Source organism: Gavialis gangeticus, unplaced genomic scaffold (assembly GCF_001723915.1).
Source record: "Gavialis gangeticus isolate Ggan-Ray unplaced genomic scaffold, GavGan_comp1, whole genome shotgun sequence".
Classification (NCBI taxonomy): domain Eukaryota; kingdom Metazoa; phylum Chordata; order Crocodylia; family Gavialidae; genus Gavialis; species Gavialis gangeticus.
The window spans coordinates 7,834,318-7,852,239 of NW_017728973.1; the positions used below are offsets into that span (position 1 = coordinate 7,834,318).

Sequence of the window (17,922 nt, forward strand, 5' to 3'; positions counted from 1 at the left end):
TACTAGTCTACTTACTAGTATTAGTTTACTCATTTCATAGACGAGCTATCTTTATGCTACTTTTACTTTTATGGTGCTAGAATGGACAGACCCTGGAACTATTTAACATGGAGTCAGTGTGGCACATCTGGAACCCCAGTTTTTTATTTGTCTCTTTCCAGTATAGAGCTTCATTTTTAATTTCCTTAATCTCCTATCCTGTGTAATTCAGACATTTTTTTTGCTTCAGACATGAAAGTATTTTTCTGAGATTTTGACTTTGGACTCCTAGGTGAAGGATAAATACTGTTTTATTTAGATTTTAACAGGTGGCATTGTAAGAGATTTTAAAATGGAGCAACACTAACAGAGTATGAGACTTCTGTCTGTCTTAACTGGGTGGTAATTTTTAAAAGCCTTGTTGAGGGAATTTCTACTTCAGCATTGTTAAACCACCTGATCCAGTTGCCTTGAATCATTGCCATGTCATTTTACATCAGGTGATATACAACTTATACAACTTATTCAGCCTACTTACCATGAATCACTTTTGAACATGTTTCTTTTTTGTGGGAAAAGAAAAGAGATCTCTGCAAATTTTTATTTGCAAGATGTGAATGATTCCTGAAGGTGCAGTAACAGTACCAATATCAGAACTGAATTTAGTTGTAGAGTGAGGTTAGGTGCAGCACTTCTGATCTTCTCTTTAATGTTTAGATGCTTGTCTATGTTCCAGTCCCTTTTTATGAAGTCTCCACATTAAAGTATTCTAGGTTCTAATGTGGGCAGACAAAATACGGCCCAGGGGCTGGATCCAGCCTGCTGGACCGTTCTGTCCGGCCCATGGGGCCCCTCCAAAAGACAGTTATTACAGGCCCATGGCTGCCCCTCTGAAAGCCAGCAGTAGGTGTGGGCTTTCAGAGGTTGTGCGCTATTGGGCTGGGCCAGGTCTGTGCCTCCAGCTCCATGGGACTCCCAACACTCCAGCTAGGAGCCCCACATGAAGACACGGAACCGGCCCAGCCTGATGATTTGAGGCTCCCAGCTGTAGTACCAGGAGCCGCAGGGAGCCATGTGTGATTGGGTGGAGCCAGCTCCGTGCCACCATGTGGTGTTCCCAGCTGGAGTGGCATTCGGTTTGGGAGCCACATGCCATTGGGCCAGGCCAGGTATGTGGGGCTCTCGGCACTGTAGCTAGGAGCCACGTGCCATTAGGTCAAGCCAGGCCAGGCCGGCTCTGTGCTTGCACGTGTGGCTGGAGTGCTAGGAGCCTCACGTGGAAGCGTGAAGCCAGCCTGACCTGATGGTGAGTGGCTCCCCACAGCTCCTGGCACCCCAGCAGGGAGCTGCATGCCATCGGGCCTGGCTACCTTTCTGCCGCCACATCAGACTCCTGGCACTGAAGCCGGGAGCCGCAAACCATCAGGCTGGCCTGGTTTCATGCCGCTGCATGTGGCTCCTGGCACTCTAGTCATGCACCATCCGGCTAGGTCAGGCCAGCTCTTTGCTGCCATGTGTAGCTCCTGGGACTCCGCCAGAGCCGCCACTAGGGGGCACCATGGGACATGGGCACCCCAAGGGCCCACTACCTGGTGCTGTTGCTGCCGCTGAGAGCGGGGGCTGTGCGCCATGGGGACAGGGGAGTGTGTGTGGGGGGGTGCCTACACATGCACACTACCATATTCACAACCCCCACACACATCCCATGCCCACCATACAGACACCCCCATCCCCAATATACAAGAGTAAGATTTTATTTTGAGCTATTATGCGATCTTCTCTATATATAGTACACAAACACATAAATCAGGACAAGAATATTTTTTAAATAAAGTTAAAATATTTTGTAGTAGATGTTTGATATTTATTATATGATTTTGTTTTTTTTCTGATTCCAAGATGGCAAACCCTCCTCCCAAAAGGAGTACTTCTGGGGGCAAGAGGAGGGACTTCCAGTAGCGGGGGTCAGGGGATAGGGGTGGGGACTTCAGGGCCCAGATGGCAACCGGGGGCATGGCACCCATCAACGGGCAGGCTACCCTTGCAGCCCTTGACTGCTCACTAAAAGTCATTAAGTGGCCCTCCAGCTAAAATAATTGCCCATCCCTGTTCTAACACCATTTCTGTACCTTGCCTTCATAGAGACAGACATGTGGCGAGGCTGACTCATCCCCCTGCAGCTCTATTAACAACAGTTAATTTCAGACTTCAGTTCAAAATTGTCGTCTTTGCTATAACCCTCCCTGAATTTAGTCCATCCCACCCTGAACCAATTTCTCTTCTCTTCTCCTCTAGTTTAACCATAGCCTCTGTTTCCAATATACAAATTTGTCATTATTAGTCCAAGAGCTCTTGCTTCATCAGTTTCCTGGCTTCCTGTATTTCTCTCCTTTTGTGTGCTTTATTTCAGATCTTGGCTTTCTTTTCTCTCCCTTACTAGGTATTCTAAATTCCTGCTTACAAGAAAGTTGTGACCTTTTCAATGACTGTGGCTGATTTTCTTGCAAAACACTGAAGTATATGGAAGTTAGGAAACTGTTTTTGTGTAGTCCAGAAGGACAGCATGGTTGCTTATTTGTTCTGTGCTAATGAACTTGTTATTGTTTTTGTTTTGGTGCATTTCAGTTAAACCTGGGAACAGTAGGGTTTTATCGTACTAAATACAGCCCTGACATGCTGGAGAGTTTAATACCAGCAATCAAAGACCTCACCCTACCCCCTGTGGACAGACTTGGGCTACAGAACGATCTCTTCTCTCTGGTGAGCAATCCTTATCCTACCCTGTGTGGTCTGCTTTGTGGATGACTAATAATCAAACCACAGTTACTATAGAAAATAGTATCTGAAGAGCCAGGCTCAGTTCCTGGAGGCGAAGCCCCTTTGCGATTACTGCATATATATGATTATTAATTAGCTTGACAAGCTTCACCTTGCATGACGGACTTAAATCCTGTGGCACAAATATGAGCCTACAACTCTGTTTTGCTGTTTTCCCTGCAGGGATGTTTTACACTTGGGTTTTTTTATGAACTGAAAATATTTGAAAACTTTGAAAAGTTCCCCTGGCTTCTTTCAGCTGAGTCAGGAAATATTCCTGACTTCCTGCAAGGGATTTGAGCCAGAGGGCTTATCCAAAGAGGCTGTCCACTGTCTTTCCTTGGTGGGAAAAAATATTTCATGCCCCCATATTACATACTTAATTTAGCTGTTGTGGAGGATTTGAGCACTAACTGTGAAGTTATCACTCCCCTTCTTCCTTTCCTGAAATGGGCTTGTTGCTGAAGAAGTGACTTGTTTTGGACTCTCACTATGTAAAAGCAGAGATTAGTGTTAAAATAAGATGCACCAGCTTCTGATTGTCACCTCTTAGAATACACAAATATCTCATGAGGTGGGCTTTTGGACCTGTTAACTGCTGTAACTGAAGCCACACTGTGTTGCCAGGCAGCAATCAGTTAAGGGCTTTTAAATACAATTTGAGACTGCATTGACTTCCTGCAATTTAGAAGAGGTAGGAATGGGCTTAAGCTTGTAAAGTTTGTAATGGCTTAGACACACAGTTTTTAAGGGAATGCTGTCAAGTGTTGCACTGGGAATAGAAACGTTTTCATGATGCTCTTAAGCATTTATGTAGATGTTTCCCTGCAGTGCTAGAAATGTAAGTTTTATGCCAGTGCATGAGAACTGGGAAATGAAACTGACCTCTGTAGTTCCACTGTGTGAACTGAGCAATAGCCAAAAAAATAAACATCATAAATGATAACAAGTAAATGTAAGTGTATTTAAACACCCTTTTTAGTCTAAAATGAGGTTTCAGTAGAAGCAGTATCTTGAGTATCAGTGGTCTTTGGTGCTCTGGTTGAATACTAGTGACTTCGAGAGAGTTGCTTAACTGTGTTGCTTCAGTCTTCCCATCTGGAAAATGGGGTTTACACTCTTTGTTAAAATTGCTTTTTCTGTGTGTGAAAAGCACTGAGTGTTTTGAGCAGGCAAGTAAGACTTTCAGTAGAATTTGCCCATCTTGACCACTCCCCTCTACCCTCCACCACACACATACACAAGTGGATCTCATAGTACTGCAGACCAAGAAGAGGGAAGAATGTTAGATTTTTGTGGTGAACTATTGAATGCATCAGTCCTATTCGGAGATGAGATTAATCTGTGTCTTTTCCTCTCCCAGGCCCGAGCTGGAATCATTAGCACTGTAGAGGTTCTAAAAGTCATGGAAGCTTTTGTGAATGAGCCCAATTATACTGTGTGGAGCGACCTGAGCTGTAACCTGGGGATTCTCTCAACTCTCTTGTCCCACACAGACTTCTATGAGGAAATCCAGGTGTTCGTGAAAGATGTCTTTTCACCCATAGGGGAGAGACTTGGATGGGACCCCAAACCTGGAGAAGGTAGGAGATATTAATTTGTATAACCTAATAGAATAGTGTTTTGAGAGAGTGCTATGTGGCTGAGACTTTGAAGGATGAAAAATTGACAAATTGTGGCACTGCTGCTAGTATCTTTAGAAAAATGTTCTCATATTTTCCTGCTGCAGCTGGAGAGCTGACATGTTATGATCTATGTAGTCTGTTTTTCTGTACCTTGAAAAGAAATTACTATGGGTCTGCATCTGATAATGCAAAACTTACAAGGCTGAAGAGAAATCTTCTGTATCCAATATCCATGCATGCTTTACTTATCCTAACCAATCTGAGTCATGATGTAGCAAAGCACTTGAGGCTTGACTGGACATTATATGGGTCTTCAGTTAACGCAGATTGCAGATCTAACTATGTCTAGCCTGCAAAATCCCCTTCTCGTAACCCTCTTATCATTTCCCTTTTAAAAAAAAATCAGTGCATTCTCAAAGCACAACCACAGGAGTGGAAAAAGCCTATTTTCTATAGATAGTTTCAAATATGAGGGAGGGAACTGAGTTATGCAGTTGCATCTTATCTTAATTAGTCTGTATGTGCTAAGCATTTTGTGAATTCAACTGTTGATGCCCCAAATTAACTTACTGTCTTTCTTTTTCTCTCCACTCCTGTTTATCAGGTCATCTAGATGCACTTCTGAGGGGCCTGGTTTTGGGCAAACTAGGAAAAGCTGGGCATAAGGCAACGTTAGAAGAAGCACGACGCCGGTTTAAGGACCATGTGGAAGGAAAGCACATCCTGTTAGCTGACCTGAGAAGTCCTGTAAGTTACCTTAAACTTCTGAAGGATCCCATCCTACTCTTGGCTTAGTCCTTTGTTTTGTATTCAACTTTTGTAGTTACAGTGACCAGAATTAATACTTTTGCAGCACTTTCTGCTTTCAGTTTTATCTCTGTCTTGGGTTGTACAGAGCAGATCTCCACCTTGGTCCAACAAGCCCTTTTATTTTTGGCATTTTGCTTCTGGCAGGATTACAGTCCAGACCAGTTCTTTGGAACATGTTGGCGAATTCATCCTCATTCCCTTTAGCAAAGTAAAAAAAAAATCACTGTTGCAGCATTAAGACTTGCTTGTTAAATGCATTTCTGCCTTGTCCTACATTGAATGTTGCTAGCTCCTAGGCAGTATTTCAGTTTAACCCCTTACACTACTGGCTGTCTCCAGACAGCCAGATAAATGAAGGCTTATAAAAGTGTATATACATCTGTCACTAGTGGGTTAACCTACTTAATTGAGACCTTTTATTCTTTCACTTGGATGCTATTTAGCACATTTAAAGGTTTCCAATGTCATGAAAACCCTTATTGTATCAGTTCTCAAACCAAGGGGTTCAGAGTTGCAGTGGTCTGGGATCAGTGCCAAAAAGAATGGATTAGATCAAGGCAGTAGTTTTCAGACCAAATTCCTCTTGAGTTACCAGACTCAGGAAAGCGACCCTTATTTAACCGAGAATCAATTCACCATAGATTTTCTTTTTGAAATTTTCTGTAAGCACCACCAGTCCACCCTTTAAATTAACAGCCAAAACAGGTCTCCAATTTTGTAACTGGATTGAAGTTTAGTAACATTCTTTAAAGCAGTGATTTTTAGCTTTGGTGTTCCTTGAGGTGGAAGCTGCCAAAATTAGGATAGAATCGAGGTGCTGAGGACAAGGAGAAAGTGGATTTTAAAAATATTTCTGTTTTGTGACAACATTAGACCAGCACCAGTGCTTTCAGGACTAGTAAACATCTCCAAAATCTGGTTGCACACCAGTGAGGAGAGGAGTTTGTCACTGCAGATAATTTCCATTGTAAAAATTGCCTGTTGTACCTTGCCTATAAACCAGTTATCCTTATTCCCATCTCTTGCTGAAGTAGCTCGGCTTTCCATTTCTAAAAGCTTGTTTACGAAGTTCTTTCATGCTTTGTGTTCCTTCCCTTCTTAGGTATATGTAACAGTTTTGAAGCACGGAGATAGTACTACCTTAGACACTATGCTAAAGGTGAGTGGACAGTTATATTGCCTTATGCTCCTCTCAACTCTGTCCATTTGCATAGGCAGGATCTAAACACTCCACCCTGCAGACTGCTCCAAGTAGTTAATCTTCTGACAGTGATGTGAAAAACAGGGCCTTGCTGTGCTACTCTTTGATCTCACACAGTGTTAAAGTGCCATCTAGTGGGCTATTGCATATACCATTGCTCAAAGGAGTAGTTCTTCTTGTCCTTATATTAAATGAGTGGTGAATTAGTTTTGATTCCCAATTGACAACACACTCTGCTTCTGAATATGTAATGTGGAAAACAGTAAAAATATTCACAAGCAGTGTGATACCATAGGTTCAGATTATAATAAGCTATCCTTGAATGCCAGCCCTGCAGCTCCAGTTTAATTAATAAGAGTTTTATTAATACTGGATATGATCCCACATGGCGTGTGTTCCTAAGCTGTGAGTATGTTAATGTTTGCCCTTTCTCCTTGCAGCTTCACAAACAAGCAGATATGCAGGAGGAGAAGAACCGGATTGAGCGAGTTCTCGGAGCCATCTCTCAACCTGAACTGATTCAAAAAGTTCTCACCTTTGCACTTTCAGTAAGTTACCTACCAGGAAAGCTGATGCTTCCTTGCTTCACAGGAAGGGAGATTGTATAGAAAACATGGGAGATCACAGGGTGAAGTGGAGAGACCTGTGATGGGTAGGATGCAGTGTTATAGCTACTTTTGAGAGAGGATTCTTTTGATTCACTGGCCTGGTTGCCAGTCTTCTAGAGCTGGGGGGGGGCAGCCTTTTTGGTAGGTGTGCCATAAATTAGCATTGCATCCTCTCAGAGTGCCACTCTGTTCCCCACCCTAGCCTGATCTATTTTTCTTTCTGCCGTATCTGCTGCTGTATTGCCCGTCTCCTTCCTAGTTTGCTGTGTGCCGCACATAGAGGATGCTCCTGTCATTTTTGACATTCATGCTGCAGGTTGGCCACCTGTGTCCTTGAGTTTTATTGTATGTTACATGCTGCCTAGATTTCTGAAGATGGGGGTATCAAGAAGGCTATAAAAGGTGTTGCCTTGCATATTGGCATTTTTAGTGTTCAGATTAGATTGAGTTGGGTTCCCTGTCTTCAGAGTTGGTGTGTTTTATGACAGGGTCCTTGGGAAACTTTGCGAAAACTTGCTTGAATGGGTGCTTCCTGTTTCTTTGCAGGAAGAGGTACGTCCCCAGGACACTGTGTCTGTTATTGGTGGAGTAGCTGGAGGCAGCAAGCAGGGGAGAAAAGCTGCCTGGAAATTTGTGAAGGATAACTGGGAAGAACTTTATAACCGTTACCAGGGTGGATTCTTAATATCCAGACTAATAAAGGTATGCTCAATTACTTGGAAAATGTTGGGCATATAATTTAGCACATCTAAACAATTATATTTTAAAAAAGTTCCCCTAACCTAAATGTGTTTTTTCTCTTTTTTTCCAGCTTTCAGTTGATGGATTTGCAAATGATAAAATGGCTGCAGAGGTTAAGGTAATTCTTATCTGACATAAAAGAATAGCTAGCTTTGTCTGGATGGGCAAAATATTATCTGGACAGAGCATATGATGGGGGAGCCAGAAGCTCCTGATTTCAAATTTGGTTCTGCTTTTGTTTCTGGCTGTGATTTTTAGCCATGTTACTTAACCCAGTCAACATGACAGTTAACTTAAAACTTGTTTGGGTTTTTTAAAAAATGACTTAAGGTACGACTGCATGAATGAGTTTACCATTAGGTAAACTATGGAATGTACTCAGTGTGACAGCTGCTCTACAGCAGCACACCCATGTGCCTGGCTCTTATCTTGTGACTGTTCAGTGAAAAGTGGGATGTATCCTATTTAGCATAGTATGGAGTAACAGCTTTCATATAGGTAATTACCTTAGAGTAACTGATGATAGACGTTCACATCCTAGCTTACCTCATAAGTTGTTCCTGTGCCCGTGCACTTTGATAAACATGGATTTGTCCGTGTTTGAAAACTTAATTTGGTTTAGTTTACATTGATTCCTATTTGATACTGACAAAACAGAAATAAGTGTGGTTTAAAGCAGAATAAGTTTCTTTGCAGCAATTTGCACAGATATAATGAAAATTTAAATTTACGCCCATCCTTTTCATGTAAAATACCTCTCCTACCATCTGTGAACTGGAAACACCTACCTCAGAATTGAAAGTTAACTGACTAATCTTCATACTTTTAGTTTACATACTTTCAAGACTATATAAGCATAAGTTGAATTGGGTGCTAGCACCACTATAGTTAAGGATGAGACCATATCTTAACTGATTTAGTTTAACATTGTCTGGGCAAGGACTTGCCAAGATACTGCTCCCTTCAAAGAAAAAATTTTAAAAAAATCACATGACAAAGTTATGGTTCTTGCAACTTTTTGTTGCACACCTGAAGTTCAAACTATAGCTCAGATCTTTGCCAAACTGCTATCACCTTCATGGGATTGATCTCGGCTAGTGTTCAGCATCTTTGGGAAAATTAAGAGTAAAATTTGGATCAACAGCATGACTTGAGCTAAGCTAATAAGCCAAGGAGTAATTTAGACCTGTGCAGCACAACTGGGATTCTAGTGCAAGCCAAGAGTGTTTTTAGGCAGTCTGATGTAAGAAAGTGGGCGTCTGAAGGTTGATGTGCTTTGGCTAATGACATGAAGTACTTTAGAGTTCAAGTCCTGCCTTTGGTGGTGGTCTAAGAATGTATGTTGTGCACATTATTTGCTCTTTGTCTGCGTTCTGCAAGGGCTCCTCATGGAGGGTAGTATCAGAGGCTAGAAAACTTATGGCCCTATCCTAATACAGTCATAACAAACCTCAAATGATAGAAAAATCAGGCAGGATACAGAATACAATAAATATGTTAAATAGGTATTCTGACTGAAACAATTTTGGTGGGTCTTTTTCATCCCTGTTACAATTGAAATTCCTAGTGCAACCTCAGCCATGGTGCTGCCATCCCAACACCATATGGAGAATTGGATTTGGCATAGAGTTAATGGTTCAAACATGGGTGGTTTGATCATGGGCTTCCTTGGGTTCCCTATATCACAAGGCTTAATTGTAAAAAAGCTCCAAACACGTGCATAGTAAGGGCACAGCTATACAAAGTACTGCAAGGTAAGATAGACTTACCACATGTGAGGTACTCCAAAGTAGCTGCCTGTGTGCAAGCTCTTACGTTGCATTAAATGTCTAAATCCACCTTTCATGGAGTGGTTAGATGCCTCATGTTTATCATGGGGTAAGAGCATGCACACAAGTAGTTAACACAAAGTAGCTAATGTATTTTTAATCCACACCCTAGTATACCTTGCAGTAGCTCATTTATATAACCAGGTCATACAGTGAACTTGACATTTGGTATGCCACTACAGTGAGCTGGGTTGGATTTTGGGGAATAAAGGAGGGAGATTGAGATAAATGAGCCATTTCATCTTTGCAGTCATCCTGTGTAGAACCCCTTCTCCATGTCCATAATGTGGAGTCTGAGTCTCTTCACTCTCACTTGATGTCTCTTTTTGCTGCTCATAGCCCATCACTTACCATACAAATGACCAGCCAGTTGATTTGGAAATAAAATGCTTCATCTGTGCAGATGACCTGTGCATAACAGCCCAAAACACTGGCTTTGACCATATTGAAAAATCCCTAAGCAAGGCACTAATTAGCCTAACTTCATACTACACTGAAACCTAATTATGCGCAAACCCAGTGAAAACACAAGTGCCTTCCACATGCCTTCCATCTGAAAAACCACGGGGCCAGCCACCATTTCAACATTATATGGTCTGGGACCCCACTATCCCATTGTCCAAATCCAGTTTACCTTGGAGTCTCCCTCAGTTGAACCCTCTCTTACAAAGAACACACCATGAAGAGAAAAGCAAAGTGAGTACTCGTAACAACGTTATAAGCTCAGCAACTCAAAATAGGGAGATAGCCCCTCAAGTATCCAAACCACTGCACGTATGCCCTGTATGGGAAAGATCTACACACAAAGCACCTTAACCCCATTCTGAATGATAGCTGCTGATGCATCACAGGATATCTGAAGCCTACCAGAACTAAACGGTGCGTACCTGGCTGATATTGCTCCACCTGACATCAGAAGAGCAGTGGCCAGCAAGATGGAACAACTGAGACAAACTGAAGATACGAGACACCTGCTGTACGACCATCCCACAGCACACAAACATCTGAAGTCACACAGGAGCTTCCTCACCAATACCCAACTTCTTGATGTCACACCCAAGGAGACATGACTACAAATGTGAAACCAAGAGGCTGAAGAAAATACCTGAAACCATGGCAGAGGTGGCGATGTCTCAAATGCTACGTACGGGAGAGACGTTCCAAGGAACTAATGAAGAAGTGGGACTGTACCATCAGTTCAACCACCTGTGACTATGGCAGACTATGCAACACCTCTTGCAGTGCCCGCTGCTCAAAGGCATGCGTACAACGAAAGTTCTTGCAAAGTACAATAAACAAGTACAGGCATGTGTAACAAAATGGTCAGATGTGGTGTAGAGACATGAGAAAAAGACTTACCACCACAGCCACTCCGACTCTACTGGGTGCTTGGGAACCAGGAAAAAGGTAGAGCTGGCAGCTCAGTGGAAGTGAGATTCCCACTATTTTTTTTACTCTTTCCCCCTCAAAAAGACAAGAAAAATTCACTGCCCTGAACTTTTAACACAGATTTTCAGCTTGATCAGCAGTACCTTGCATCTCCTTAGGTCTTAGAAGTCACCTATGCTAAAACCTCTGAAATACTAGAATACAGAGTTCAGAAATGAACCCCACCTTGCAGCCTTAACTCTGTCCTCTTTGATTAATGCCTTAGCGTGCCCTTAGTGGACATTTGTAGCACACTTACCTTTCAGATGCTGTGAGGCAGTGCATGGCCACAGCACAGAGACTCGGAGAAACCACTGAGCTGGTTTTTTGCTAAGGAAAAATGCGTGTTTTGGGCATCCTGTGCCTGGTCTGTATGCAGCAGCTTCATCTGCTCTGTACGTGCCAGCTAAGAGTTGTCAGATATTTCTCTCTCTTAACCCCTATCATAAGGATGATCTCTGGGACCATACCTGCACTTAAGTGTCCTGTTGTGCATTGTCACATCTGTGACCAGTCTGCTACAAATCCCTGTGGCAATAAGCCATTGTGCTCCTTTGCTCCATACCAATCACATAACTCAGCACAGTGGGACAAAGGGGCCATGATTCTTTTGGGGGCAAATGAACCTCTGTTCCTATCACAGTATGAGCTGCAGCAAGCTGCTGTTTGTAATCCCTGTAATCATTCAGTAGAGGTGTTCCTACTACACTGCAGGGCAACTGGGGGGCATGTGAGAACATAATTCTTTGGGATGCAACACACTACAATAAATGACACATTTATATAGTTGGTCCTCATTGTCTGCTTATTATCAGGCAACCCTAACTCAGATTTACATCCAGTATAATCCCAGAGGCTTTTACAACTGCTGAGTGGGGTGGGGCAGAATTAAGGTGATGAGTGTGGGCAAATGCATATCTAACTCTTTTTCCTGATTTTTAAGTATAGGTACAGTCATCTGGAAGGGTGGCAAGCTCTACTGATCAATCTTAAATCTGTTTTATAAAAGTAGAGGGTAAATTTTGAAGAAACGTGGAGACCTGGTTGAATTTGTGTTGGTGTCCCTGTACTCCAACCACTAGTCACTTAGTGCATTTCAAAAAACAGGATGCAACTTTCGTTTGCTTTGAAGACATCTTGATATGGGGTGAGGAGGACTGACTTGGATCTTGTTTATGCTAGCAGCCTTCATTAGTGTAGAAAGGTACCAGCATAGGTCATCTTTTAAACTTCTATTTAAGCAACGTTGAGTATGCAGAGGGAAGCATTTTCCTTCCAGCAAAGAAAGTGGGGAAAGAAGACTTAAATGGGAGTACCTTGCACAGGGTTGTCCTTAGGGGGGAGGGCCAGTTGGGGCAACTGCCCCACGCCCTGTGCTTTGGGGGGCCCCGCGGAGCCAGGCAATACGGCTGTGGCGACTCAACACTACTGCCACCAGCTTCACATCTGACTACTTGGCAACATTCCCCACCCCCCACCAAATCTGTTGCCAGCTTCTTCGAGTCTGGGGCATGGGGGGGGTGGAGCCCTGCATAGGCTGATTTGCCTCTGGCCCCACACCCTGCTTGGATCATCTCTGACCTTGCAATCCAGTTATAACATGCACAGTTTCAGCTCTTAGGAGCATCTTTGTTTACTGTAGCTTTCCAATTGAACACTCATTTTATGCTGATATATGTGAACTCTGAGTGAGTCGTTTCCTTCAAGGCAAGAAAATCGATACTTTGAAAAACAGCTAAACTATGCTGGCTACTTTTTTGTTGCTGTAATCCTCAGACCTCATCTTTCTTTTGAAATACCTGTAAGTCTCATCCCATCTTTCAAAGGTTTAATAGCATAGATAGTGCTGTAGGGAGGCCTTACATTATAACTAATTTTTCTTACAGAACATATTACAAATTGTTTGCTAGGACACTGAAGCATAATTAAAATGATACGCACGTATCCTAATTAGCAAACAGAACTCTGAGACAGTAATCCTGATCATTGTGTTATCTTGCACACTAATGTGGTAGTTCTTGGTGGTTCTTCCAGTCAGTAATGTGTGTTCCAGTTGCATATTACTAAGGATGTGTGTGAAATAATAATATGAGCATATAGGGAAAAATCTAGATTGTCAAGATGATGACCAAGAAGATTTTGTCCATTACACACTGGGGTTGGAAAGTTCATAATGGGTGATGCCAAGAAAAGACTAGTGTTTTAATTTGGCCTGTGCAAAATGGCTAGCATTTGCTTCAGGTTTGGATCTGGCTGATTTGGGGAACAGTGATTCGATCTGGTGATTTGAATCGCTGTCCCCTGTATCGATTTGACTGAATCCAATTCAGAGATTTGGCTACTGCCCAATTGGCCGAATCCTTGAACTGAACAGGTCCCATCCCCTGCCTGCTGCCCTGCCCAGCCCTTAAAAACACAAACAAAAAACCCACACTCACCTGCTTCTGCCAGATGGCGGGGGGGGGAGGGGGGGTGGCGATTCCCACTGCCCAGTGTGGGGGGGGCTCTGCCCAAAGCCCCCAGAGGCCCCGATGGCCGCTGCAGCATCTGGTGAGTACGGCGCTTTTTTTTAAAGCGCCGGGACACTAGAGCTGGTCAGGGCAGCCATTGACTTGACTGGGAGAGTGGGCAGGGGGTGCTTGGAGGGCTGGGGGACCAGGCAGGGGATGGGGCCTAGCAGGGGACCCACCATGATCCCCTTCCCCCTACCCCCTACTTACCAGCATGGAGTCCGGGTCCAGCTCCCTGTAGTAGTGAGCAGGGACTGCCTGAAGCTCTCTGAATCTTTTCTGAATTGATTCAGAGGTTTCAAATTGATTTGGACCTTTTTATTGGTCTCCCGATTTTGATTTTGATTCGGAGATTTGGCCACTGAATCAAGCCAAATCTCCTCTGAATCAAATCGGCAACCGAAGCTTCTCACGGCCCTAGTTTTAATGCCTTTTTTTTCTTTGTCACTAAAAGATTTACTGTGACAGTCCACAGCTAACAGTCAACAGCAGTGTTAAGGGAACAAAAACTAAAGCTGGAATGGGAGGGCGGGGAATAACAGGCTAGAGAGTGCTTTGATGTTTTCAAATTATCTGAGCCTGATGAAATTCACCTGAGAATACTTGTGGAATTGGCTGAAGTTATCTGAGCTATTAGCAGTTAACCTCTGTGAGAATTCGGAGATAGTGAGGTGCAAGAAGACTAGAAAAGGGCAAACATAGTGCCCATCTTTCAAAGGGGGAAAGGAAAATCCAAGAAATTATATATTAGTTGCACTAACTTCAATTTCTGGAAAGATACTAGAACAAACAATCAAGTTGTAAGCTATCAGAAGATAATAAGGTGGTAAGTAACAGTAGCAATTGATGCCTCAAGGACAAATAATGTTACATCTTCCTAATTTCCTTCTCTGACAGGATACAGACTTTTTGGATAAGGGAGAAGCCATAACTATGATGAGGTCTTTATTTTAGTAAGATTTTTGACACTGACTTGCATGACATTTTGTGTAAGTTAGAAAAATATTGTATAAGAAACTGCTTCAAGGTAGATCAAGTGGGATTCTGTAAGGTTTTATCCTCGGTCTGGTAGTAGTCACCATTTGCATCCTACTGACTTGGATAATAGAAAAGAGTATACTTATTAGATATGCAAATCTCTGTCATGTTGGTGAGAGAGGTGTTAGGCACTTTGGAGGACAGGATTAGCATTCAAAATGAATACTAACAAATTGAAGAAATGGTCTAAAACAAATAGGATGCAATTCAGGAAGGGTAAGTGCAAAAAACCGTACACTTTAGAAGGAATAGTCAGCTGCATTAAAGTAAAACATGGAATGACTAGCATAGGCGGGTTGCAGAAAAAGATTGGGGGTGTACAGGATCACAATCTGAATACGAGTCAACAATATCACATTTGCAGAAAAAGTGAAATCTTACTGACCTACTGGGATATATGTGCAGGACTGTTGTTTGTAAGATGCAGGAAGTGATCTTTCCACCCTCATCAGCAAGGAAAAGGCTTCAGTTGGATTACTGTCCAGTTTTCGGGACCACATTTCAAGAGTGATGTGGCCCAATAGAGTCCAGAGGAGAGCAACAGAAATGAACAGAGGCCTGTGAAGAAAGATTGCAAGAACTGGGCATGTTTAGTCTAGAGAAGGTATAATGGTTTTCAACTATGTAAAGAGGTTGCTGTAAAGAGGAAGTTAAAAAATTGTTGTTTGTCCTTTGGGGATAGATATGAATTTAAATTATAACAAGAGAGATTTAAACTAACATCCAGAAAAAAGCTTTCTGGAATAGATTGCTCAGAGAGCTATGGGATCTCCATCATTTGAGGCTCTAAAAGTTAGGCTAGAGAGATGTGTCAAGAAGTTTGACTGATCATGCCTTGTGTAAAGGGGATGGACCAGATTACTTGTTAGGTCTTGAGAGGACCTAGAATTGTCTATGTTGGGAAGAGCTTGTTTGTATGGAAATGAGCACAACCAATCGCATATCCTTATTTTGACTTCATCTTCCATTCTGTGCCTGTGGTTAGTTGATTCTAAAAAGCTAGTAAGTGACAGCATTCTTGAATGGAGTGATCTTTCTGGATGGAACTATTTTCTGGTGGTGGGGCAAGGAGAAGGGCATGTTTGTATACAGCAAAATTCTAGTCATCACACTGTCAGCATGCCCAGACTCTTTTTGGGACAGGGTGATTTAAAAGCAGCATAGTCATAAATATGACTTTGCAAAGATATTTGTAATTCCTTAAGATACTTGTATATATAATTTTAAAAGGAAAAATGAGCTACAACAGTAAAATAAAGCTAAAAAATAAAACAAATTTGTAATTAAGACCTCGGGCTTAATTTGGTGTCTTCTAAGTTGCTTATAATGCACGCTTTGAATGTACTTGTTGCTTTCCCACCATAGTATAGATGCTGGTCCTGTCCTTAAGGCTGACTTGCCAAATCCCTAGCAGCCAGTACCTTGAGGTGAGAGGTAACACTGAGCAGAAACTAGTGACTATTTACCAGAGCAAAGACATACTGGAGATGTTTTGCTTTGTCATCACTGTACGTGTGGTTACATGTCACAGGAGTGTATCCTGCAGCCTTTCCCTCATGCTGTTAGACTCTGTGGTCTCACTGGGACTGATGGCATGAGAGACCCCTAGAAGCTGTAATCATTGCTTTCATAGAAGCACCTTCTTCTGCCCAGCTGGTAAATCTAACTGCTAAGAAATGTATTTTTTGTCTCTGGCTGTTCTCTGCCCTTACAGATGATTGTGTATTTTCATACAGGCTTTCTTTGAGAGTCACCCAGCTCCATCGGCAGAACGCACTGTCCAGCAGTGCTGTGAAAATATTCTGCTGAATGCAGCTTGGTTGAAGCGGGACACAGAGAGCATCCACCAGTATCTCCTGCAGCGCAAGGCCTCGCCAGCCATGGTGTGAATCTGTGCATGCAGCTGCTGCAGTCCTACTGCCTCATCATGGGGAGAGGGAGGAGCTACCCAACAGCTGATTCATATGCCAAGAATTTGGAGTCTTTTCTCAAACCAATACCAATGGGGATTGGACAATGAATGTAGTTAACTGGTTCCTGCTCACACTCCAGAAATAAATTCTATTAAAAATTATCAGCAATTCAGCAAAAAATAATTAAAAAAAATCTGTAAATATGATAGTAATAAAATAGAGCATAACAAAACTGTGAAACTTCCTCAAGCCTTGTCAGTGGTTAAAATATTTAACACCCCCCTACACTCTTATTGACAGATGTTCTGTTTTTACACCATCTAAAAAAGGCAACCAGAGGTGTCTGGGTCAGTGGAATTTTGTGGCGAGTCTGGGGCAGGAATGGGTTAACGCCTCTGAGAGAGAGAGAGAGAGAGAGAGAGAGAGAGAGAGAGAGAGACAGATCTACAAGACCATTACAGTGCGGGTTGCGTGGAAAGGTTCACTCAGAAAGGCAGGTAGCTGGTATAACATAGTCTGAGTCTGTGCATAATTCCAAATGCGTGGTTTTTGGGAGACTTATTTTTCCTGCAGCCTCCAATCAAATCCAAGGATAGTAGGTTCCCTTCCTTCTGTGTTACCTCTTGGCAAAAAGAAAAATGTTCTGTCGCTCTTTGGTTTTTCTCCTTGGTTCCAGTTGCTGATGTCCTTCTTAGAGATAAAGGAATTGTAAGGAAACATCTTTCGTAGCCACATTAAATGAGAGTGATTCATTCAAATCTAATTTTTTTTCTTTTTAATTGCATCCTCAAAATGCATGTGAATGAGAAGATACAGTACCGTGTGACTGGTTTCCTGGGCCACAATAAGGGCAGGCCCCTTGTTCAAGACACTGTTACTTGTCTAAAAGATCCAGCTTGTTCAATCTCCTCATGGCCGTAGCAACACTAGCTTTTCATTCCTTTCTGTGATGTTGACGGTAATTTGATTCAGAAGCCTTAAATTAGTGATGACTGGCGTGATGATGAAGTCTAAACTGTGTGCCATCATTTACTTCATAAAACAGTGTGGTCTACTAACCAGACACAACATGCACCTAATACAAAGGTTTTGAGTTTCCACTTTTTTTTTCTTTTAACAGGAATTCATATTTGGTGTGGCTTAACTGTATTTCAGAAGGTCATCAGACTAACTGTCAGACTGCTTCCCTGAAACATTTTTGTGCTATTGTTTAAAAAAAAAAAAATTAAAACAGTTGGCGTTAATAAAAATGTCAATGTGAAATGGATGTCCTGATTTTTGTGTTCTGTTTGAGACCTTTAAAAGGCCCTGCTACTTCAGATTAATCATCACAGCTTTAGAAAGGCTTTTCTGTAGGAGAATACTAATGGTCAGTTTGTGTTGAATTGTTCAAAGGGACACCTGTCCTTGCCTTGTCCTCTTT

General features: G+C 42.4%; 1 protein-coding gene across 1 annotated transcript in view; it reads left to right on the forward strand.

The window, feature by feature from the left end:
• The window catches only part of LOC109290955 (puromycin-sensitive aminopeptidase), an 86,564-nt gene extending 68,798 nt beyond the window's left edge, over nucleotides 1–17,766 (forward strand). Inside the window, exons 16-23 of the mRNA XM_019507801.1 lie at nucleotides 2,605–2,739; nucleotides 4,160–4,379; nucleotides 5,026–5,168; nucleotides 6,334–6,390; nucleotides 6,873–6,980; nucleotides 7,587–7,742; nucleotides 7,852–7,899; nucleotides 16,323–17,766. Of these exons, the coding sequence (XP_019363346.1) occupies nucleotides 2,605–2,739; nucleotides 4,160–4,379; nucleotides 5,026–5,168; nucleotides 6,334–6,390; nucleotides 6,873–6,980; nucleotides 7,587–7,742; nucleotides 7,852–7,899; nucleotides 16,323–16,475 (1,020 nt within the window). The 3' untranslated portion in view covers nucleotides 16,476–17,766. The remainder of the gene's footprint in view (nucleotides 1–2,604; nucleotides 2,740–4,159; nucleotides 4,380–5,025; nucleotides 5,169–6,333; nucleotides 6,391–6,872; nucleotides 6,981–7,586; nucleotides 7,743–7,851; nucleotides 7,900–16,322) is intronic.
• Nucleotides 17,767–17,922: the final 156 nt, after the last annotated feature.